The sequence below is a fragment of the Tripterygium wilfordii genome, chromosome 7, assembly GCF_013401445.1.
Source record: "Tripterygium wilfordii isolate XIE 37 chromosome 7, ASM1340144v1, whole genome shotgun sequence".
Lineage (NCBI taxonomy): Eukaryota > Viridiplantae > Streptophyta > Magnoliopsida > Celastrales > Celastraceae > Tripterygium > Tripterygium wilfordii.
Window position 1 is genome coordinate 4,890,771 of NC_052238.1, and position 24,036 is coordinate 4,914,806.

The 24,036-nt window shown below is 39.5% G+C and overlaps 5 protein-coding genes across 10 annotated transcripts; 1 reads left to right on the top strand and 4 right to left on the bottom strand.

The window, feature by feature from the left end:
- Positions 1-550: 550 nt before the first annotated feature.
- On the bottom strand, positions 551-2,063 carry LOC120001269 (GDSL esterase/lipase 6-like). The gene is made up of 4 exons (XM_038849511.1): positions 1,779-2,063; positions 1,520-1,665; positions 961-1,426; positions 551-878 (listed from the first exon to the last, which is right to left on the bottom strand). The coding sequence occupies exons 1-4, from the start codon at positions 2,008-2,010 to the stop codon at positions 643-645; spliced, it is 1,080 nt and encodes a 359-aa protein (XP_038705439.1). The 5' UTR covers positions 2,011-2,063; the 3' UTR covers positions 551-642.
- A 687-nt stretch (positions 2,064-2,750) lies between these two features.
- Positions 2,751-10,823, bottom strand: LOC120001452 (vacuolar-sorting protein BRO1-like). 3 transcript variants are annotated; one of them, XR_005468864.1, is made up of 10 exons: positions 10,041-10,823; positions 8,505-9,455; positions 8,232-8,321; positions 7,912-7,980; positions 6,665-6,805; positions 5,716-5,764; positions 4,681-4,784; positions 3,627-4,321; positions 3,365-3,434; positions 2,751-3,177 (listed from the first exon to the last, which is right to left on the bottom strand). XR_005468864.1 is itself a non-coding variant. In XM_038849790.1 (8 exons), exons 1-8 carry the CDS (start codon positions 10,710-10,712, stop codon positions 3,791-3,793), a joined length of 2,607 nt encoding a protein of 868 aa, XP_038705718.1. In that variant the 5' UTR covers positions 10,713-10,823; the 3' UTR covers positions 3,462-3,790. The 3 variants fall into 3 exon arrangements, 1 of the variants encoding a protein (XP_038705718.1); XR_005468865.1 differs by lacking the exon at positions 3,365-3,434; XM_038849790.1 differs by lacking the exons at positions 2,751-3,177; positions 3,365-3,434 and having other exon boundaries at positions 3,462-4,321.
- A 404-nt stretch (positions 10,824-11,227) lies between these two features.
- LOC120001455 (sarcoplasmic reticulum histidine-rich calcium-binding protein) lies at positions 11,228-14,758 on the top strand. Of its 4 annotated transcripts, none has more exons than XM_038849792.1 (3): positions 11,228-11,361; positions 12,409-12,505; positions 13,386-14,758. In XM_038849792.1, the coding sequence occupies exon 3, from the start codon at positions 13,445-13,447 to the stop codon at positions 14,525-14,527; it is 1,083 nt and encodes a 360-aa protein (XP_038705720.1). In that variant the 5' UTR covers positions 11,228-11,361; positions 12,409-12,505; positions 13,386-13,444; the 3' UTR covers positions 14,528-14,758. The 4 variants fall into 4 exon arrangements, with proteins under 4 accessions (XP_038705720.1, XP_038705722.1, XP_038705721.1 ...); XM_038849794.1 differs by having other exon boundaries at positions 13,420-14,758; XM_038849793.1 differs by having other exon boundaries at positions 11,355-11,373.
- A 499-nt stretch (positions 14,759-15,257) lies between these two features.
- On the bottom strand, positions 15,258-19,283 carry LOC120001456 (fruit protein pKIWI502-like). The gene is made up of 5 exons (XM_038849797.1): positions 18,613-19,283; positions 17,104-17,203; positions 16,888-16,983; positions 16,675-16,755; positions 15,258-15,615 (listed from the first exon to the last, which is right to left on the bottom strand). Exons 1-5 carry the CDS (start codon positions 19,185-19,187, stop codon positions 15,553-15,555), a joined length of 915 nt encoding a protein of 304 aa, XP_038705725.1. The 5' UTR covers positions 19,188-19,283; the 3' UTR covers positions 15,258-15,552.
- A 459-nt stretch (positions 19,284-19,742) lies between these two features.
- Positions 19,743-23,799, bottom strand: LOC120001454 (ATP synthase subunit beta, mitochondrial). Its single transcript, XM_038849791.1, has 9 exons — positions 23,247-23,799; positions 22,511-22,586; positions 22,313-22,401; positions 22,043-22,160; positions 21,851-21,954; positions 21,584-21,742; positions 21,259-21,483; positions 20,847-21,158; positions 19,743-20,177 (listed from the first exon to the last, which is right to left on the bottom strand). Exons 1-9 carry the CDS (start codon positions 23,721-23,723, stop codon positions 20,064-20,066), a joined length of 1,674 nt encoding a protein of 557 aa, XP_038705719.1. The 5' UTR covers positions 23,724-23,799; the 3' UTR covers positions 19,743-20,063.
- Between the last annotated feature and the right edge of the window lie 237 nt (positions 23,800-24,036).

Consider the following 24,036-nt stretch of genomic DNA (forward strand, 5'->3'; position numbering starts at 1 on the left):
TGGCTCTGTTTTTAGTACTCTTGTCTTATATATGTATGTCATTTGAGGCAGAGGAAAACAGAGGTTTTTTTTTTTGGTGTGTGCGTGCGCATATGTGTGCCTAAAGTTCGATTAGGATGAAAAACATATTTCTTGACGATATTTCAAAAAAAAAAATTCACTAATAAACTGTTAATTAATTCACGTTTTTTCATTTTTAAAATGATGATCATGTGATTTAGCAACCATGAGGGGGGCTTTGGAATTTTGCAGGGCTGCCGTCGGTTGCTGCAACAGAATCTTTGTCCTTGTTAGAGTGATAATCCGACAAGCACATTGCTCCAAGGTTTTTTCGTACTATGTCCAGCTAACAAAACAACAAAATTTTTTGCTTCAAACTTTGTTTTTAATGGGAGATTCGTTTGGTTTCTAAGACATTCCTGTTCGATTGGATTGGATCTTGTGGGTGATACAAATTAATTTCGTATGTGAGTACTTAGTTGTATAGCAGAAAAAAACAAGATATTGCACTTGGAAGTATTCCATCAAATTGGTCTGATATATTGCTCTCTCTTGAGATTTTATACCAAGAAAGAACAGGTAAGCTGCTAGTCCAATTGAAATAAATTTGAATGAAATAGTTGTTCTGCTTCTCAATATTCTTTAGTTGAAGGAGGCAGGGTTGGCTAGATTCTTCAGATTAATTGGCCTGATTCGAGACGTGTCGCCAACCCATAAGGCCTTTGAGATCAGTTCATAGGTATGCTCAGAGGGATGAAAGTAATCCCAGAACAAGAATGAGTTGGGATTTGGACAAATCTTGTAACCCTCTTTGCCACATTGCACTAATCCTCCAAGAGGTCCATAGCCACAACACGCGTTTACGACATCAGAAAAGCCTGTGCAACAATGCATAAGAAATTTATAGTTTGTTGTGTGTTTGATTAACAAAATTAGTTACAGAACAAAGGTGAAATTTACCATAGTTTGTGGGAACTGCTCGAAAACGCTGAACAATGTCATAAACTGCTCCATAAACTCCAATGGCACCAGGGTACTTGGTGGGAATATCTTTGACCAAACTCTCCAATCCACTGTTGAATTTCTTAACCATCACATTGATCTTTCCATAACATCTATCGACCGGTGCAAGAGGCAAGATGGCTCTTGCTGGAACACAACCTACAGGGCCTAGTGAAAAGACAGCAATTCGGCGCGCCCCAAGTTTGTAGATTTGGTCTATCAGGTTTGCTGCTTCTTTTAGCATTGACTGCACATAGGCATTTGGATCAAGTTTTGGAGGATCAAAGGGCAGGAAGTAATTGAATATGTCGTTGGAACCGGACTCCAGGAAGAAGATTGAATTTTGGATTGAAGTTTTGTCAATTTGGTTTTGTTTCACTGATGTTTGAAACTGTAGTAGCTGTTCTTGGATTGGAATCACTCCCTGTAATGGGCATTTACATCACAGTGTTGATGTTCTAAGAAGAAACTTGAGTACTATGTTATGTGATTGAGGGATAAAAAGAGAGATTCTTACAAAATCCTTGTTTGTTTCTTGCAGAAAGCCACTGCCAGCACTAGCAAAGTTGATTCCATTGGAGGGGTAAGCTTTCCTACTTCCATTCATGACCTCAATCTGTGCTTCCAGATATGGTTTTTGGAGATCAATGCCAATAAATTCAGCTACATATGTCGCCATTTCAATGTCCAACAAAAAAAAAATAAAATCAGCATTCAATTATTCCTAAAAGCAAACATGGTCAAAAGAAACAGCAAGGAAGAATGTTTTAACTCACAAATGAAATCAGCAACCGTTCTGCCATTGGTGAATCTACCGGTGGGTTGGTGGAAGAAACTTGAACCGTAAGGTGGGAAATCAGCCTGTGCGGTGCAGTTCTTGTTGAAGTGATTGTTTCCAGCATCGAAAATGGAGTCTCCGAATGTGAAAATTGATTGTACATTGTATGAATAAACTGAAACACTTGATGATGCAACCAGGAGAAGAAGTATAAGAAATATCCTCTCCATGATTCACCAAAAAAAGAAAACCGGGTCGAGGCTGGCGTGGTGTAGAAGGGGACTTGGGGCTTATGAATAACAAAAAAGGTAACAAAGGAAGGACAAAATGTAACAGAATGCACGAGTATGATGCATGGAAGTCTTGTTTTCAGTACACTTGCATGTTAAAGAATGGCCACTTAAAAGCAGTACTCATGAATAACTTTCTGTTAAGAGCGTTGTTTTGCTCTCCCATGAAATATGAAACCAGCTTTACCATGGCTGCTGCAAGCCTCAGCATCTGCAGAATTATTTTTTTCTTTTCCTTTTCTGGTAGAGAAGTAACTTATGACAGAAGAAACAGATTGAAAACTGATTTTTGTTAGGATCAGGTTGTTCTTGATTGAAGAGCAAAATGAGGGCCAGAAAGTCTTAAAATTTGGGAAAGCAATTAAAAACTTTTTCTTTATTTGTTTAAGGTTATTGTTTTAGGCTAAACTGCAAAACAGAACACCAGATGAAGTTGCATACAAACAGCAGTACATAAACATATAAACATAGAATTACATAAGCATATAAGACTGATTGTATAGTAGGTTAATATTTTTTTATCCTAAAATTAAAATTTTGACTTGAGTCGGAACCTAGAGAGGTATCTGGTGCAATTCCTAGAAACAGCTTCTCACATTGGAATTATGACGAGATTCTTGATGATGTATTGATACAATATGTTATTTGATGAAGATCAATTCAAACTGGTATGTGGGGCATTACTGAAGTCATCATGTATATTTAAATCAGAGTCAACTAATTGGCCGGCCATTAGTGAAGACCATATATACAAACAACTTGGAACAAATAATCTGGTTAGCCGGCTAAGAATCTTCTGCAACAAAATCACATTTGATTAGAAAAGCACTTCATCTCAATAAAACAAAACCTGTTATATCCTATATATGTATGTAAATGGTAAAAAAAAAAAAAACAAAATTTGACAGTGACAGACGTTAAAAATTGGTTAGGTGGGCCGCCGCTAGTAATCGGGCTGAACGCTTTCTCCTATATAATGGGCAGGACATTGGCCCGCTCACGCTTTTGGGCTTAATCCTTTATTGGGCCTCAGTTTCTCTTTTTCTTTCTTCCGGGCAGAAGCAGTTGCTCCAAGAAATCCACACGAATCGATTTGAATCTGTAAGACTGGATGAATTGACACAAAATTGAAATCAGAAATCACAATTGTCGCAGGGGTCATTACAGGGTAGTTTGTTTTTCTTTTCAAAGAGTGATTAGTTGGTTGGGCAACATAACATGAACTGTAAGGCATATACAAATGCATGTATTTACAAATAAAGCTAGTTTGTCTCAAGTATGTTAAAGGGCATACCTTCTCCTCCTAAGAGAGGTCGACATAGTGGTAATAAGGATCCAACAATGTAAAGCTGAACTCCTTTAATCTGTGGTTCCCATTCAACACATTATGATTGTAAACTCTAGCAACAAAGTGACTTATTAATCATCATAATGTCTCAGATATTATTGATTGTAGTACACCCAGCTCTTCAAAACATTGAAAAACTTGCGTATAAATTTTAAAGTTCTCGAGTATTATATTCACAAGCAATATACATGGGAAATCTTTCACGTACCTTCAAATCACCTGACAAAAATCTCGAAAATGAATACATGATCTGGATGCTCTACATGATGAGATGTCTGAACAAAAGTAATAGCCGGAATCAATCCATTCCACTTAGAATGAAACATATTGGCTGTAATAAAAACGAAATCAGAAAAGATGGACAGCGCACTGTTATTGCTTATAATAACCACTTTGGTTAGGAGGAGGATATGGAGATGGAACAGTAGTATAAGGAGGCCTAGGAAAAGATCCAGGTTGTGGGGCATTATAGTATGGACCTTGCCATCCTGGATAAGCAGGTTGGCCATAGTCATGGTTTGTAGGTGGCTGTTGTTGAGGTTGTGGAGGAGGGTAAGGTGAACCAGAAGCAGGTGGAATATGATACGGAGGTGGATGCTGATTGGATCCATAGTTGAGATGAGGGTGACCATAACCCGGCATTGTTGGCTGCTCAGGAGGCTGATAGTAAGGTGACTGAGTACAAGGGGGGCCAGGTTGAGGATCTGATGGTTGCAATGAACTGGATCTCTGAGTTTGAGGGGGCTGCCCAAAGGAAAGGTAGTTATGAGAACCCATGTTCTGGCGATCCTGGAAACCGAGTCCTGCCATTTGTCTCTGCACATCCTCCATCATTTCTCGGCATTGAATGTTCCTGGTCATCACATAATCACTGCACTGCTGCTTTACATTGGCGATTGCGTCCTGTTAAACAAAGAGATATCACACAAATCAGCACATCATGAGTTCATAAGTTGGATAATTATCTAAAACTACCAAAATACATCACTGCTTGACTAGGCTTAGTTTGAAAATGAAAAAAGAAAAAATGTTACTTGAATTTTATTTTCTAGAAAAAAAATCAAGACAACTTAACAGATCTAGAATAAAATTGACAAGCACTAACATATGGACAGCACTTTCAGACCCCAAACCAAAAATAGGCGAAAGTCGCAGGCATAGCAGAGGTCATAGAATTGCACTTAGTTAAATAGAAAATCTACAATAAATGAGTAATTTAAATTCAAAGACAACAACCTCATAACAAATGAGAAATCACTTACCCGCAGAGTAACATAAAACTTCAATCCCTCATTGATGTTCTCGTTAATTTCACGGTATTTTGCTATGGCAGCCTGTATCTGCTTATAACACTTCTCACGGGATGCTGAAACAAGTTGAAGGGAAAATATGTTAGTTTGGAAGTTTGTTTTGAAGATAAAGATTCAGACTACGAGAAATCACCAGAACAAGCAATATTATTTCATGTTTCAACAGAACTGTTGACCTCTAAGAATTCACATTCACTAAACATCCTGCACCATGAGATAGACATCATACCACGAGCACCATGAAACCATATTGTCTTACAATGTTGATGCCAAATCCCCATGTCCTATTTTAAATGAAATTAGCGGAAACAACTTGGCAATGAAAATTTTCCGTGGCAGAGTTGAGAAACAAGAACAGCGACTTAAGATGACAAATTGGTAGTGGTCACAACACTATCAAACCAATCTAATAGATAAAAAAAGAAGAAAAAAATTATTCCACACCAAGATCAGTCTCAGTAAAAACGTAGCTGACGCAGGAGAAAGCGTGAAATAAGGCTAAACCAATGTTTAGGCCAAAGAAAACTGGAAATAAGAGAAAATTCTCTTTATTGAATCAAATCTCAAATTATTAAAAGAAACTCCGAATCCTAAGTGAAATAGAAAGTTCTAATTGAATTAGAATTACTAAATTATTGTCCCTTGATCAGTTGGCTAACCAACCACAAACAGATTCTGCCAACCTAACCTAACAAGCATGCCCACTAGACCTGGTTGCATATAGGAGAATCCACATTAGCACATCAAGAGACATAATATGACTAAACATGACAACATACTACCAATTCTTCAGCCAGTTTCATAGTATACAAAATTAAAATGAAACAAGATCTGATTTCAAACCAATCACAGCAAATGGCTGCCCTAATTTGTACCATAAGACTAGATAAGTAGCATGATGCAATGTTGAAGGTTATTGTGCGTGTATTTAATGAATGTGAAACTCAAGCCACACACACACACACAGAGATGGAACAGAAATAAAACCTTTAAAATCTTCAAGGTTGAAGACAGAAGAAAATTCATCATTTTGAGCCTGTAAAAAAAATAAACATAACAAGCACAGCACAGAGAGAAAATAATGTTTCTAAATATGTAAAATTAAGCCCTAGAAGCAAAGAAAATACAAACAAAGCCAAGGAATTGGAGTGCAAAAGGCGCCAAAATATTTAAAAAATTGCAATTTAAACTATAGAGTACCAATTCAGAAGATGCAAAAGTAGTAGCTCTTATAATAAGACCACATTGTTTGAACAGCAAAAAACATCAGCAGAAACATTCTGCCTATGAGGGTTACAAAAATATGGTGTCCTTGGATGTTAAGAACAAGAAAGTCCTTGTCGATGTCATCATCATCACCATCAAAACCCTCATCCCAAACAATGCTTGAATTCCATATGAGAAATTAGTCAGAAAGTATCACGTGGAGTCACCTTCACCACCCATTACCATCAAAAGCTACAATCTCAACTAATCCCACGGAGACTATGTCCCTTCTAATCCCATCCATGCATTTTTGGGTGTCCCTCCTTATTTTAGTATCTCCTACTTAAAATTTGCTCAACTTCATTCACTACTGCATTCATACATGCCCAAATCATCTTAGCTGATTTTCTTGCATCTCATCTTTGACAGCCTACCCTAGATTTGGATAGTCTTGTTTCTTACCCTATCCTTCCTATTTTTTCTGCATAACCAACCCAACATTTTCATTTTTGCTACACTCATTCTCTGGGCATGTTCTCAAGAAAGTATTATTACAAATCATTAAACCGAATTGATGAAACATGATCTTATCATCAATAACATCTTTCAAACAGGGAGCCACTATTTACCATGAATTAGAGTACAAGTTAATGCAGATACCTTGGTTTTCATATGATGATAAAAGCAAGGAAATCAATTCCAGAAGACCAAGGGGCAAGGAGATAAAAACCTGAATTTGCATCAACAGTTGTTCTTGTGCCTCAATATTTTGGGAAATTTCCTCACAGATATGATCATACTTTGCTATTTCTTTCCTGAAAAGATCCTCATAGGATCCGGTGGATGTCATCAGTTTTGGTAGGATGTCATCCTGAAGCCAAAGTTAATGTAAGCCTCACCAAGTGTACATCAAGAGAGAAGAATAAGCACCATGAATTACAGAGTAGTGGGATGAGGTAAATTGAACAGGCAATTGACGAATGCACTCCGCTAGTATCTGATAGAGTAGTGCCCATACATGCTCAGTACCCAAGGCCCAACCGACACCCACCCATATGGGCCGGCTGTACCCAAGGCCTCCCAGCCCATACTAGAAAACCTTGGGTACTAAGGGAGGCCCATACCTCCCCCTATAAACAACATCTTAGCTCCCATATCTTTCGATGTGGGACAATCCTATCAATACCCTCCCCTTCAAGATCAACGCCCACGTTGGTCGAGCACCATGGCCGACCACTCTGGCAGGCGCACCCCCGTTGGTCGAGCACCATGGCCGGCCACTCCGCAGGCACGGTCCCAAGTTGAAGGCACAACAGGATCATGCTTCGATACCAATGATAGATCCCTCAAATAGTTCAGAAAAGAAACAAAGATATTGCTGGCAATACTTCAACTTGTAGATTATATTTCTGATTTCAAGGTCTAGCTATTACAAACTTAACAAGAGAAAACAAGACTGAAAGCAAGATAAACCTAGCCTTCGAGGGGCTAGGACCTCCCGTTCTCGTAAGAGAAAAAGCCAACCAAAAACCCAGTTATCCTCTACTCTCTGCCCACAACACCTATAACCAGCACAGCAACGCAAATCAGAAATAGCAGGACCACTAAATTAACAGCAAGTGTAACAATCAAACAGTGCCACGTGCCCCTCTCTTTTCATATTTTTTTGTAATGACTGGTCCATTGATAGAGTAGTGCCCATACATGCTCAGTACCCAAGGCCCAACCGACACCCACCCATATGGGCCGGCTGTACCCAAGGCCTCCCAGCCCATACTAGAAAACCTTGGGTACTAAGGGAGGCCCATACCTCCCCCTATAAACAACATCTTAGCTCCCATATCTTTCGATGTGGGACAATCCTATCAGTATCAAAGTCTGAAATGTGGAAGACAAACAACTACAAGCCTAATCCACAAAGTAACGGCACTATCTTAAGTCATTTCAGTGGCTAACCCAGGGTGATAATGATAATACCTTTCTTTTCATCTCTTTGAGCATATCTTCAAGACCAGCACGTTGAGCACCAAGAGTCTCCAGTTGCCTCTGCATAACCAAACAAGCAAAGGCACAAACTGACCAACTTGAAGAATCAGAACAACCTTATGTAACTGGTTATGCACTTAAGTTTAGAGGAAGACCGTGCAATTTCAACAATTGAAACTACCAGACAAATGATGCAGTCATAAGAGAAACATTTGTTCACTGTTTATTGGGACATGGAGCACAAGAATAGAATTTATGAGAAGGTAGTTCTAACTTCTAACAACAGATTCAGAATTGATGAGAAACCTTACCAAGCTCTGCTTCAGGGAACCAACTACAGCATCTTCATTCGCATCCAAGGACATTATTGGCCGAGCCAGAGTGGGGAGGGCATTTTCTATCTAATAAAGGGTGAAAATAAATGAGTATGTGGCATTGCAAGATAGACTAATTATAATCTTCTGAGAACAACGTCATCTAAGCATTCAGGGAATGGGGGAAAGCTGCACCAGTTAACATCACACAGAAAACTTAAATCATATTTCATAATAACAGACTGACGCAAACAGGTTAGAAAAGCATACCGGCCGCCGATCCAGGATCGACATCAGTGTAGAATGATCTCTCACAGAACGCTCAATACGGGCATCACTATCTGCGGCTTGCTTTAAGTTAGCCGCAAATCTGTTTAACCTGTCCTGCAAGTTCTTTGTCAGTGTGCTAGACTGAGGCCTCGTCCATCGTGTTCTGAATTGGCTTCTAAATTGAGCATCTTCTGCTGCTTCTTTCTGCAAAAGTTCCTCAGTCTGGACCAGCAATTCCTGGTTCACCCCCCTCAAATCCCTGAGTTGCTGCAACTCTGACTCTAAACCAGCAGGGCCTCCACTAATCTGCACTGCTTCAACATCTTCTTTGAGATCTGCAGGGAGTAGAGAACTTCCTTCCAGTGCACGGATAGAATCTGGCAAGTCCATTTCCTTGAGCCCCACTCGCGTTAGCTCACTCCCTTGTTGCAATTTCTCAGCCTGTGTCCTAATGATATCATCCACCATTTCAGTGTATCTCGAAAGAGCCTTAGCACTGCTGTCGGGAACAAGGCTTGCAAACATTTTCTTCTTGCTGGCATCCAATACCTCATTCATTGCCATTGGCTTAACCAATGAAAATGCCGGAAGGGGTGGTAAAGAACTAGGGGAGGGAACCCTCATAAGGTAAACCCTATCATTTTCCTTTACAGCCCTTTCCAGGTTGCAACTAAGGTTAACCCCTAGTTTACTCATTGCATCCAGAAGCTGTGCCGCAGCTCCCTTTGAGGACTTCTTTGCCTCAGCTAAAGCACTAACCCCACTCCTCAACTGTGCAATTTCTTCGGCAATCTCTTCTTTCTCATGCAGCTCTAGACTGTACCTATAGCAAGCTTCTGAATAGAAAAGAACTGCCTTAAGCTGCACATGAGATATCCAGCCCTTGTCAAAGTGATCCTTCAGAGGTGCAACATTTAATGCTGTTAAAGCTTCCTCGTAGTACAGACCAACCTGTAACCATGCTCATCTTTAAACAATTCAAAACATACCATATAATCACTGGGAAAACCTTGGCTACATGAAGAAGGTAATCCAACAAACCAAATCCCATAAAAATCCCCATATCAAGACTCAATAAAATGCACGAATAGATTACATAGAGATAAAATCAAAAACAATTGCATGCAGAGGGTAGAATGCTACACATCAGCTAAGCAGATGATTCAAGTGTGAACACAGAACACTAATGATCTCACCATTTTCTAGTTGTTCATACGTTGCACATTTAGTGAAATTATTTCCTCTGCTATAAAACACATACAAAACCCTCAAACTCGTGCATTCCTCCAGCAATTAGCTCTGACATTGAATCATTTTTTATTTTTTTGTTATACAACATCAACCCAGAATCCATTCCTTAAACTCACAATTGAATTCAGTTGTCTATGGGTCATTTAATTTGCCAGCATAGGCATAATTAATTTCAATTCTGGGGAAGAAATAGCACTGCATACAATAATTAAAGACTATCTTACTACCAAAGCTACACTTCTATCTAGATCAAAAACACAAACACGAAATAAAAAAACCGCCAACCTGTCTACAAATCTTGGAGCAAACCCCAGGCGTGCTCCCTTTGGCAATGGTATTCTCGAACACGCACTCTTGTGCCTGCGCCAGCATCAGCCGCTCCAGCATCCCAGCACACACCACTGACACGTCAACCGTGGTAGAGCTATCCATGGACGCCTTGGTCGCTGCATTATCCCTCAAGAAAGCAAACGCCCCAGCAGCCCCAATGAACGCGTGGGAGGCCTGGCGCCTCCCCTCTACCGTCGTGCGATCGAACGATAGCCCTAGCTGGCTGTACGCTGCCCCCAAATTAAATAGCACCGCAGCCTTCTCAAGGTGAATGTTCTGCTGAGATGCCTTCTGTTTCTGCTTGAAGGCATCGTGCCAAGTGAACGTAACAGTGTTAATGTGGTCAGAGTCAGGAGAAATGGGGAATCGCGTCTCGACAAGGCAGAGGACCTTGAAGTAGGATTGAAGAACGTCACGGCGAGCGGCGGGAGAGGGATCAATTACACGCTCTACGTCTAAACGGAGTTCCTTCAGAGTCTGAAGGTCGTCCTCAAGGTTCTGCGCTTCCCGTTCAGAGTACGTGAAAGTGATATAGTTGCGGAGAGGCCGGTAGAGGTCGACGGTGGTCGTCTTCTTCTCGTAGATCGCCAGCATGATGTTGGTGGTGGCAGCGCCGGACGCGGCCATTTCAGATTGAATTGGCCTATTCGAGAATCGGATCTGATCAGAGAGTACAGAGAATGAGAACTGTTGAGATGATCCACATCAAATTGATCGGAATGACTCTACTTTGGTCTGGTTTTCTATTTTTGTTCTTTTTTTCCTTCTCGTAGAATAAACAGAAGAAAATTTAGGTGGGCCGGGCCTTAAACCGCGTATTCTTCTGAATAATCAACATTTGATTGATTTAAAATTTTGATATTTTATAATTCAAAAATCTATTTTTTATATAATTAAAAAAAATTAAAATGATTGGTTTTACTCCTAAAATTTTAATTCATGATTATTAAACTGCTTCAACAAATTTTTAAAAGTAACAAAAAATAGTGATTAGGAAAATCCAAATATTGGGGAAATTGTGTGTAATTTAAGAAGTTTAGCAAAAATATTGGTTGGCTCATTCATGCACCAATCATTTGGTGACAGAGCACGCGGCCCAACCGGTGAACCGGTTTAGTAGACGGTACGTAATTCAGAATTTCAGATGCTTTATATACAGACTACGCCGCACGCATTGAAGGTCTTTCTAGAAAGTGCAAGGCAGGAGCATTGGTCTCTCGTTCTCCGATCTACTTCTCTGCTTCCGTCGTTTCCTTCCTTCTCTAATCTCTCACAGGTGCATATTTTGGTACTCCTTCTCTCTATGTTAGTCACCGTTTTGCATATGTTCTCTTTGCTCTGATTATGTCTGGTTAGGGTTTTATATTGAAAATTATGTTCTTGAATGGGTTTGAATTTTGTAGTTTTTTTTTTTATCGATTTTGGAATTTAAGATGTGTTTGGTAGTTGTACTTGACTCGCTTAGATTGAGATTTTTAGGGTTTGTGGTGTGTATCTTTTTCGGATTTCGACTTTTTTAAAAAAATAAAATAATCTTGAACATGAGAGGTAGTTGGGTTTTGGTGAAGTTCCTCCTGAAGCTGCAGCAGAAGTATTTGGGTTTTGGGTTTCTTGGTTGTTTTCTTCATACCACGCCTCTCTTATTGACCTGTTATTCGTTTCTTCAGTTTTTATAACGTGGGTTTTATCAGATGCTTGTAACAAATTTTTAAACATTTTTCTCCTGTGATGTGATTTATGTTGCAACGTTGTTGGATTGCTGTGCTAATAAACTTTGATCCATAATCCTTCTAGTTTCAAATTGTTATTTATTTACTTTAGCTTTAAGTGTCATTTATTCATTGCAATTCTGATTGGCTTTTTTGTGCATTTGATTATTTCTTTTCGTTTTTATAGTTTTTGTTATTTGAGAAGTTTACTTTTTGCATTTTTTAATTCATCATTTTAGTTTTTGTAACCGGAACCTAGTTTTCAGATAACCCAACTTTGAGTACTTTCTTTCTGTTTCCTTGGTTGCTGAGCAAACTGCTCGTGAGGAAAAGAAAATAAATCTTAGATTATACTTTTACCTTTATATAGGACCCAAAAAGTATTAATGGCTAACAGACTATAATTTGTTCAGTGCTGATGGAATTCTGAAACGGAGAACAATACTCTTGGTATCCTTTCTTTTTTAATCTGGTGGGGGGGGGGGGGGGGGGGGGGTCTTTCATTAGTTGCTATTGCTTCTCAGTTTGGGTTTATCATCATTTTCTATTGCGTTAGCGCCTTTAGTTTACACATTGGGACCTGACTGTGGCATCTCTTGTTATCTATGCTGCAGACTTTACCGTTGTAACACAGAAAGCCTGTATTTTTTCATTTTGTCCGTGAGAAAAGATAGGAGGCAGATCTTAGATTCCTCATCTTTCGCAGAAAAGGTAAGAAGTTTGAATCAAATTGCTAATTCTTTTTGATGTAAGGAATAAGTTCATTTTTCTTGCGTATATCATGCTATGGGTATGTTGAACTCTGTATCTCAGCACAGTCTCCTTTGATTATTGAAAAAAAGTAATGACTTACGGTTTTTATTTGGAAAGTGGCTCTTTTCTGTAACTTTTGTTTTTATTAGTCATACAATTCTTTGAATATGAAGAATTGGTTGGTTTTTATTGTTTTGCAAATGTTAACACTTGTAAGTTGAAGAAAACATTTTGTTTCAAAAATTATAATCTTAGGTAAGTAAGTTTGTGATGCCTGTTTATTGTTTGTGCCTGCATGAATGTTACTTGCATGTGCTTGATTTACTTTATATCGGCATAATGAACTTGCTTACCTGGAGGTGATGAAAATGACCCTTCATATTCTCCCTTTTACGCGTTTAGTTGACACATTATATAGACAAGTGAAGACTCTTTGTTTATGTGAAAGAAATATCTGTGGGAGTATAAGAAGTTAGGTTGAAGCTGGTTTAAAATTAGCCATAACGTTCCTTGTGATAAGTAGGATTTATTATTTCTAAGCTGTGGCAAATAAAATTATGCCTCTTCTTGTAGCTTAAGCCTTAATGTAGGTTTTACACTTTTTTCCTATGGCTGTCTTTTGAAATTGGCATAAAGTGAAAAGGCATGAATTAAAATCTTTACATGCTCTTTTAGTTTGTCAAGATCTGACCTTTATGTCAACTATAATTGAATGAATGTTATTTTCTCACTTTGTCTGGACTGGGTGGTTGTCTGGTTTTGTTAAGCTTTATCAGATGTTATGTGAACATGTAATTTTATGATTGAAGAACTAACATTGTTTTTTCTCTTTTGTGAGATGTACTTCTGGTCATCATCATACCATAATGCAGGTCTTGAGCTGGTTTTTATATCTAAATGGACTGCAAAAAGTTCATCCAGTTGGTTGAGGAGAAAAAGAAGAGAGCTTTGGAGAAGAAGGAAGCCCCATTGAAATGGGAGCAGAAGTTAGAAGCCGCTGCAAAAGCAAAAGCTGATGCAGAAGCCAAAGATAAGAAATCAAGGGCTTTAAAGCACAAAAGGCATTCTGTGTCAGAGTCTGATACTGAGAGTGACATCAATGATGGGGGAAGAAAGAGCAGGAGACCTCACAAAAAACATAGAAGGCATACACACTCAGATTCAGGTGACAATGAAAAGAGGAAGGATAAGAGAAGTAGGCGAAAACCGAAGAGACGATCTTTGGACTCAAGTGATGATGGCAGCGGCGAATTTTTGAGTGGCTCTGAAGAAGATAGGAGGAAGAAGAGAAGCCACAGAAGACACAAGCATCAGTATGATTCAGATTCTAGTGCTTCTGATTTTTCAAGTGATGGTAGGAATGATGAGATGTCCAGGAGCAGAAGACGTGCAAAACAGCACAAGCGCCATCGGCGGTCACAATCTTTTGATGCAGATTCATCGAGTGAGAAAGAAGACGGTGCAATACGAAGAAGCCATGGGAAGCACCACAAACGCCATCGTCGGTCTAATTCTATTGATGCAGATTCATCGAGTGAGAAAGAAGATGGTGAAATACGAAGAATCGATGGGAGGCACAACAAACGTCATCGTCGTTCACAATCTAGTGATTCAGATTTATCAGGATCAGATGATAATGGTACTCCCGGAAGGAAACGCCATGCAAAGCACCATAAACGTCACCATAGGTCGCATAGCGTGGACTCAAGTTCATCAGATTCTGATGGATCCAGACATGATCAAAGGAGGCAGTCTTTAGGAAAGTCATTGGATAACAACAATGAAGAATCATTTAAAAGATCAAAGCACAAGAAATCTAGCCATAATCAGCACCATCATCACAAGCACTGGCACCATCACTTGGCCGAGGATGATCACCCACACTCTCCTTCAGAGGCAAAATATCATCCACCCCTGCATTCAGGAGACTGCAATGGAATGGTTGGCGTTATGGATAAGATTGCAACTGAACAGAATTGATGCTCAAGCTTCCAAAGATGTTAGAAACTTTTCTTGTTCAATTCATTTTACTGATTATTCTCATGTTTCTCTCATGTTTACCAGTGGGTGACTAGAATTCATTGCAAGCCTGTTATTTGCACTGGATTATGTGGAGGATTGCTAATGCGATTTGTACTTCTGATTAATAAGATTTTTCTCAGCTACTTGAAGACATTTGACCCGCATATCAACAGGTTTTCTATTTGGTAATGTTTTTATGTTGGGTGCCCTCAGTTAGCGGGGTTGGGCCATATGGCTAACTGATGACTTGCTTGTATTCCAGTCATATGATGCTGAAGAATGGCTGTGTTTACTGTATAGTTTTCAGGTTGGGCGCTCTCTCCTGCCGGTTGTTTAATAGACTGCGTTACAGCAGTGTGGGTGACAATTTAAAGCCGCAAGTGAGGAATTTGTGACCACAACTCTGCAAGTCGTGTCGGATTTGTAGGGTCGTGGAAGCCCTTGTTCAACTAGTATTCTTTCTGGCAAGTGTTTTTTGCCAGGCAAGTGTTTGCGACATTTTCAGAATGGGACTTCTCAAAACTATCACTAGGTAGAAACGATCCGTTACAGTCATTTTTTTCTTTTTTTTGTTTTCTCATATGAATTATGGTCTTTTTCTATTTCACTTGATGTAAGAATGATGGTCTATCTACAAATGGGCAAAATTCTAGTATTCAACCCGACGGTTTCTCTTGCAGACAGTCCCTTCAAAATGTTCACTTCCATTATGAAATACCAACTTGCTTAGTGTTCAAACAAGAGCAACTATCTAAAGCTTTAGCACAATATCTCCCCATTCGTCTATCGAGGAAATAGAGGATTAAACACAACAGTACGAAAATAAAAAGATTGAGAGAAGTTCCCTAGCAGATCCACCGTCCACGTTTCAATTCCTTTTATCATTCAAAAGAAGGCTGCGAATGCGCGTCCAAAGAATCATTTCTACTTTTGCTCAATAATAACACAACAATATGAACCTTACACCCCATATGGTAAATTTTTCAGAAGTTCTTCAGTATCTTTTCACTGGAGACTCCATCTGCTACAAGAATTGAGGTTACTTCCTGCATAAGCCAGACAACACTATTAAACTTACTACACACAAAATATTTTAACATTTAAGCAAAGAGAAGATGCAGCCAAAAAATATTGTCTAGACCCATAGGTGCTCATAGCTTCTCCAATGTAGAATCAAAATCATTCTATTCAGAAGTAATTCTAAGTTTCTAACAAAGGGTATGGATCTAGAATTCAAGGGGCCTCATTAAAGAAACAACTCTTTTAGAGTTTTAGTTATATGGTATATGTAAGTGTCACAGAGGGTAGTGAAGGAATTCGAATTTTTTTATCAATGATTCATAAATCGCTCATTTTTTGAAATTCGCTACATGAAAGTTGGAAACTATTATATCCAACCAAACAAGCCATCAGTCTACACAATATCTTTTAGAAAATAAGCTTAGTGAATTTTTCAAATTCTTGTATTTACCTTTTACCAGCTTCTAACACACTACAAAATGGCTGGGAGGCAAGCAATTTAGTAAGAAAGGAGACGAGTGCACAACAGTCTTTAGACCCATTGTCTTGTGGGGGAGTGCTTACAAACAGTTATCCACAGTGCTTACAAACAGTTATCCACAGTGCTTACAATCAATTAAGGAGGGAGATTGCAAAAAGTAGTAGGGTCTCATCAAAATGCTTTTGTAACACATAAATTTGGGATGTTTCTCCAGTTTCAACTGAGATGGTGAATGAGTGACAAAGGGTGAGAGGGACATCATATGCATGCAAGATGCAGTTTCAACAATGCAAATTGGATTTTCCCTCGATACCTTCTTCACCAAATGGGGTCTGGCAATAGGTGGTATAAATGGATAAAGAAATGCATGTCTAATCCTGCTCTTATTCATTCTAGACTTCTAGTAATGGAAGTTTTGATCTTGAAGTTGGTGAACCAGTGGATGACTTCACCAAGGGTCTCAGATTAGAGCAGGGAAGAAAGAGGGGGGAATGTGTCATGCATTCTCTAAGCAACTGATACCAGTAAGAACAAAATATGGAATTGTAACTTTTTTTATTAAAAAAAAAAGGAATCATAACTTTAAAAAAAAAAAGAAGCAAACCTCAGTCATCTGTTTCTGCCCACACAGCACAGCACCCGTGGCAAAAGGGCTAGTAATTTGTTTTACCCTACTAAAAGCTGCCTGCAAAACAATGGCTTAAAGATATATGAATTTGACTCCTGAATTTTAATAAGCCATTCGGGGGAAAAATCTATCTGTATTTGATTGCTGCAGTTCAAATTAAACTAAAAATGGCACACAAAGACACTTTACCTGAACATAACCTTTTTCACCGGTCCATTTATCATCAGGTTGTGATAATACTGGAACTATCTTTACGCCCAACGATTCCCAATCTTTAAACCTATCCTATAAATTGAGAAGCACAAGATTCAAAATCACCTGTATTTGAATAGTTCTTCTAAAAAAAAGACTCGCTTATTCTGTAAAACAGAGATTGTAACCTAACAATAGAGCAAATCATCAAACCTGATAAGCCATTCTTTTGAGGTTTCTAGCCCCATAATAAAGCCTTACATCAGATCTTTTATCCGCGCTAAACCCTGACTCAATGAGAGACCTGATTGGACTGCACAATAGAAAAAAGATAGAAACATTTTGGCATGGGGAACCCTCTAGAAGAAAAACTACGTTGAAAGAAAGTGATAAGTATAATGCCACATAGAAGAATAGCTCTCAAAACAAGCAGTATCGGATATCAGCTAAGTAGGCCAGAAATAAACTCACAAGTATGTATAACAATTAAGCAAACAAATATAATTTGATCTTTTTCAGTAAAAAAGTTGGTTATTGAATGTTAATTTTTTAGCACATCCAAAAAAGAAGATCAAACTTGTCGACATTACGCATTTAGTTGGACAAGGAATGTACATACATATATTAAACAAATTGGAAGACTTCTTTTCCATTCAAAAAAAAGAAAAGGGGGCTACCAAAAGGTGATATCATCTTCAGCGACATTTGAATTCACAAGATTTCTTGTAAGCTGTTGGAAGGACCATTGCTCACAAAATGAAAGGAAAAGTCCCTGATGTATATGCACAAAAGGCTAAAATGAAAGATTGCGTACCTCTAACCTTATCTAGGACTTGCGTAGTTATGGCCTACTTCAAATTCACATAGAAAATGGGAAAAATAAATAAATATATCCTTAACCTTCAGAAACAGACACGTCAAAACTCACTAACCAAAGGACAGAACGGTCAAGCTTCGATTACTACAGCAAAAATGGCTTAACAAACTGTGCATAATTCTTTACAGTGCAAAAATAAATGTTTAGACTATCATTGATTACAGTGCCTAATATAAGGGTATAGGAAATAACCCAAGTAGTTTTATGGGCACTGTATACCACTTAAGGGTATATGGAATTAGGAATTGAATGTAGGCCACTCAGTCCTAATTTAACCAACTCTTTAATGGAATGACTCTTAGAATTTAACCAATAGGCTTTCCTCTTCCATCCATGGGTTACGTAACTGCACTCATGACAGCCACAAAGTCAGGGGAGGGACAAGGAAATCTAGAATGCCTTCTTTATCAAGAGACTAAGAGAGGCACAGAATGTGATTAGAACATATCTTCGATAGCCAAAATGCACCCTCTACAAAAGAAATGGTTCTCAATATGAATTTGGAATGACAAAAACACTAATGAATGGCTTGGCCTGCTAAAGTTTTCTACAAATCTTCTTCTTCTCTCATTCCATTTATGGGGAATAAGAAGGTTGACGTTCAACCAGCCAGATAAATTCACCCGAAGATGAAACTCAATAACCAATTTTTTCTAATTCAGCTTGCCAAGTATGCTACTCATTCAAATGAGATACTAGTAAATAAAACTTCCAGATATCAAACTCCGGCACAATACGGAAGACGTTCTTATCAACTCTAGCATTCAGTTAACAAGAACAAGCCAACATTTTTGCTGAGTTTTTTGACTTAGCAACTAAACAGAACTTCAGTCCCAACAAGTTACCTGATTGCTGATCCAGTCGCGAAAATCAAAACTGTTGGGTATTTCTCCGGCGGTTCGATCTGATCTATTGCAAAGCCATTCCCCATGGCTTGGGTCAGTTCAACCACATCCCCTCTATTGAGCCCGCAGAGAAGCTCAGCTGTCGATCCTGAAATACTTTTCACTAAGAACTCGAAGGCACCTTTGGTTACCGAGAACGCAGGAGGAGAGGCTATGGCGAGGAACGAGGGCTTAGCTACGTCCGGAATTCGGAGCTGGATGTACTGGCCCGCGCGAGTATGAGATGTGGCTACGTCGGGAGAGTCAGAGACATCGATGGTGACATGGAAGAGGGACTCAGCGACAGGCTCGATCTCCGATAGGGGCGCTTGTGTCCATATGGTGGTGTCTTGCCGGACAGCGGCGGCAACTGTAGCCACGCGCCTTCTGAAGCGGTGGGACTGTGATGATAGGTAGCGAGGGGTTAGGCGGCGCAAGATAGACATTGAATGGAGGGTAGGGCTGCAGTACGCATGGGGGAGACTCTGTGAGATAGAATGAAACGAAGCCGGAGGGAGAGCGACTATAGCCGGCATGATGGTTTCTCTGTTTCAGGTTTTTGGAAGGTATATCAGTTGACTGTTGCTCGCGGGGGTTAGGGAGAGGCGGCGCAAGAAGAGGTTATGAGGTGGCATGAGATAAAATGCGCCGCGAGTAAATTTTGGCTAGACGTTGAGTCCACGTGTCTTATTATGGGGCAATCCTGTACATTCGGAGGATAAGTTATGGTACCTCCACATGGAGCATGACCCGTTTTGTTTTTCACTTGGTGGTTGTGAAACTAGGGTCCCGGTCGGATAATAACACACATTCGGATTGAATTTCAGACTTAATTGACTAAATTCGGATTGAATTATAACTGAACAGATGAATTATAACTGAACAGATATATCAAACAATGAACTAATCCGGATTAGCATCTTGACAAATAAATAAGTTATGTCCAAATGCAGTCATCCCATGATTCAATTGAAGTCCGCAAGTAAAAAGAAATATAAGTCGCCTGTCAAAAACTCAACCTGGCAAACAATAAAATTTCCAAGCATTTTGCCAAGACGAGACGATGAACAACACTATTTCAGCCAAGGGAATAAAACAAAGTTGGCAATTGACTCAAGGGCTAACTGTAGCACCTGATGTATCCAAAAACAAGGTGAAAATATACATCTGTCTTCCTTTTTTCTCAACTTATTAAATCACAAGGAAAAAGGGTTGGCAACAGAGGTCCCAGTTCTACTCCTCTCTCTCACTCTGCAATAAACATTTAAACAGAAACCAAAAAAAAATCCTGATACAGTGAATACCAAAAAATGAACATCCTGTTGATGGCATTGCAAACACCACTTAAATTATTGATTTTCGCAATCGTCGGGAACCGGGAAAAGGAGAGAAGGTAGAGGTCAGACATTAGATTAGGCAGCAGATTCTTTAGCGATCTTCTCAGCCTTGGCAATAACCTCATCAATGCCTCCAACCATGTAAAAAGACTGTTCTGAAAGATCATCATACTTTCCATCCAACACTCCCTGGTCAAATAACAAAAAACACAAAAATGGGTCACCAAATGAAAGCAACATCTTAGCAAATGTTTCACACCAAACTAACAGCTGAGACAACAAAATAATCATTGTACACATTGCAAAGTGCAGTAAATCTAAGGTTCACGCGCACCATGTGTGAGAAACCATTCAAAAAACAGATTTCAAAATTTTAAAACACAGAATCCCAATAGATAATTGTGTCTTGCACAGTTCATTCGGATATAAGATTGACAAACATTTTAAGTTGATTACCAAGGGCAACAACAAAGACATTAATTTGCAGCATCAAATTTAAAAATGGATTTTCTGATCTCACAACATACTCTTAAGTGAAACAAGCTTACAAGTTTTCTGAATTCGATAGACCTTCAAGGGAGTTCATTACATTTCCCAACTGCTAAGTCCGCTTAGTTCAACAAATGGAATTTAGTGTCTAATACCTAACAGTAAATTTAAAGGCTTACAAGTACCTTTTTCATTTGAATTTTATAAGAGAACTGATTTAACATGACACATGTAATGTGTAGTGGTGGAAGGGATAGCTAGAACTTTAAAAAGAGTGTCACTTGTGAATATATATTCAACTTACGAAAAAAAAAAAGAAGAAGAAGAAGAAGAGAAGTAAGAAGCAAAAAGGGAGAGAGAATTGTTCACCTGGAAGCTGCCAATGCTTTCTTTTAAGTCAACATACTTGCCAGGAGCACCAGTGAAAACTTCTGCAACATGGAAAGGCTGGCTCAAGAATCTTTGAATCTTGCGAGCACGGGCAACAGTCAACTTGTCATCTTCACTGAGCTCATCCATTCCCAAAATGGCAATGATATCTTGCAGATTCTTGTAATTTTGAAGGACTTTCTGCACCCCACGAGCAGTATTGTAGTGTTCCTCACCCAAAATATGAGGAGAGAGCATACGAGATGTAGAGTCAAGCGGATCCACAGCAGGATAAATACCAAGTTCAGAAATCTGTTCCAAAGGAAGTTAACAGAGAAAGAATTCAGATATAAAAACAATCAACATTTTCATCATAACCGCTTTCACTTAAATGTGACAATAGTCACAATACCTGTCGTGACAACACAGTTGTGGCATCCAAGTGAGCAAAGGTGGTAGCAGGGGCTGGATCTGTCAAATCATCAGCAGGTACATAAATGGCCTGGACAGAAGTGATGGAACCTTTCTTGGTGGTAGTAATACGCTCCTGAAGACCTCCAAGATCTGTGGCCAAAGTTGGTTGATAACCGACGGCAGATGGAATACGTCCAAGCAAAGCAGACACTTCAGAGTTAGCCTGCAAGAGGTTAGAACCAAAAATTACAGCAACAGAGTGACAGACTATGCAACAGAGCCGAAATGATGCATCCAAATTTCTAAAACCAGCTACATCTTACTTGGGTGAAGCGGAAAATGTTGTCAATAAAGAGAAGCACATCTTGTCCTTCAGCATCACGGAAGTGTTCAGCCACAGTCAATCCAGTAAGACCAACACGAGCACGAGCACCTGGAGGCTCATTCATTTGACCATAGACAAGGGCACACTTGCTATCAGCCTAATGAGAAACACCCAAAAAATGTGAAAGCAAAGCTGTGAGCAATCAGGGATGATAGGAAGTGAAACGCAGAGAGAGAAATGCCTATGCACTGTGAGCAATATTGACCTGCTTATCACCAAGTTTAATGACACCGCTCTCAATCATTTCCCTATACAAATCATTACCCTCTCTTGTTCGTTCCCCGACGCCAGCAAACACTGAGAAACCACCTGATCCAAGAAAAAAAGAACATTGAATAAAAAGTGATTAATACTAAAGCAGACTAGTAGCTTTCACAGGTATTTGAGTAGAACCAACCATGAGCTTTTGCAACATTGTTAATAAGTTCCATAATCAACACGGTCTTTCCCACACCAGCACCACCAAACAACCCAATCTTTCCACCTCTCTGGTATGGTGCAAGAAGATCAACAACCTGTAGATTTAAATCATAAAAAAATGCTACTCTTAGTATGCAAACTTCCCAATGCTCCTAGCAACTTTGATTAATCACATAAAGATCAGCCTATTCAACATAAAGATCGTAAGAGTGCAGCAACCCATCCAAAGCATCAAGAAAGAAAATACCTTGATACCAGTCACAAGAATCTGTTGTTCAGTAGCCTGTTCAACGAATGCTGGAGCTTCTCTGTGTATGGGCAGGAAATGCTCAGTTTCTGTCATTGAAATACAACTGTCAATTTAAGTACGTCAAAAGCACCACTACACTAACCCATACAAAAAACAAATATTCATTTAAAGGGTCAAGGATCCTATAGTTCTTACTGATATCGCCTTTCTCATCGATTGGCTCTCCAATCACATTCATGATACGGCCCAGGGTAGCCCTACCCACAGGAACCTGAGTAGCATCAATCAATATAAATAAGCAATGGCATCCACATCGCAAAAGAGGCCAAGTAAGACAACAATAACAATGCAACTCAAACCTGTCCCACTCAAACAAATGAGAAGATTTATTGCCAAAGAAAAGCATCTACCATTAAAACCAAATAAACGAGGACATCAAAATCTACTCCACAAAACAATTACCAAAAACCATATCGCAATGTAGGAAAGCCACGATCACAGAAAGAAATGGATGAAATCATATAAACAGGGTAGCAAGATGAGCATTGAGCAGTATAAGCAATGTGGCTACCCTATATTAAATAAAAACACCGACCCATAGAAAAGAGACGAAAAAGATGAATAAATTTAGGATTTTTGCATGAAGTTAACCATGGGGAGTAATACATGTAACGTTCAGTAGGTAGCAATGAAGAAAAAAAATTGATAGCTCTGGTAGATAGTTAAGCCCTAGATCAGGCAAAAATTTCAAGTCTTGCACCCAATACTTAGATCTAGAACAGTGATATCGATTCCATTAATCAAGACATTGAATCCGCAAAAGAGACCAAAATCGCGCACTTTCCAACAAAATCAATCAAAACAAATTCCCAACTCGGTTAACTGCCACAGGCATTTATACATACACGACGAAATAGAATAGAGGGCTCACAGTAATAGGAGAACCAGTATTAAGCACGCGCTGTCCTCTGACAAGCCCTTCCGTTCCGTCCATGGCAATAGTTCTAACCATACTCTCTCCCAAATGCTGCGCCACCTCAAGCACCAACCGGATCGGGTTGTCAAGCACCTCAAGAGCCGTTAGAATTGGAGGCAGTCCCTCTTCGAATCGCACATCGACCACAGCACCGATGACCTGGCACACCTGACCGATCGCACCCTTTCCAGTGAACTCATCAACAATTTTTCCCTTTTTGCTGGCATCGCCCTTCGGTGTCGGCGGAGAAGATGGAGCCGCTGCCGCAGCGGAGGTGGCGTACTCCGCAACGCGGTTAAGGATGTAGCCATAGGGAGATGCCCCGCGTGTGGAGGGAGACGTGGAAATTCTAGGATTTGACAAACAAGATTTAGAGGGAGATCGGCGGACGGACGATCGGAGAAGCGAAGATAAGAGTCTGCGCGAAGCCATTGGTGAGGGCTTCGAGAAATACTGGCTAGGGTTTGAAGAGACTGACTGCGAGCAATGTGTTCACTATTTGTACAGCTGAGATTGTTCGCTGTATCTGACTTACCGTTACTGAGCCCAAAATAGGAATATTTGTCCTTTATTTCCATTTTTAAATTCTTCGATTATCAAAGAGATTAATTTTCTTTCATAAAATTACAGTCATGGGTCACGGCTAGCGTCAACACGTTGTCGTTTGATCTAAGCAATGGCATGATACTGCGTCGTTTTACGGTCTTGCGCGCGTGCATTGGATTGTCATCAGGCCCATCACTTA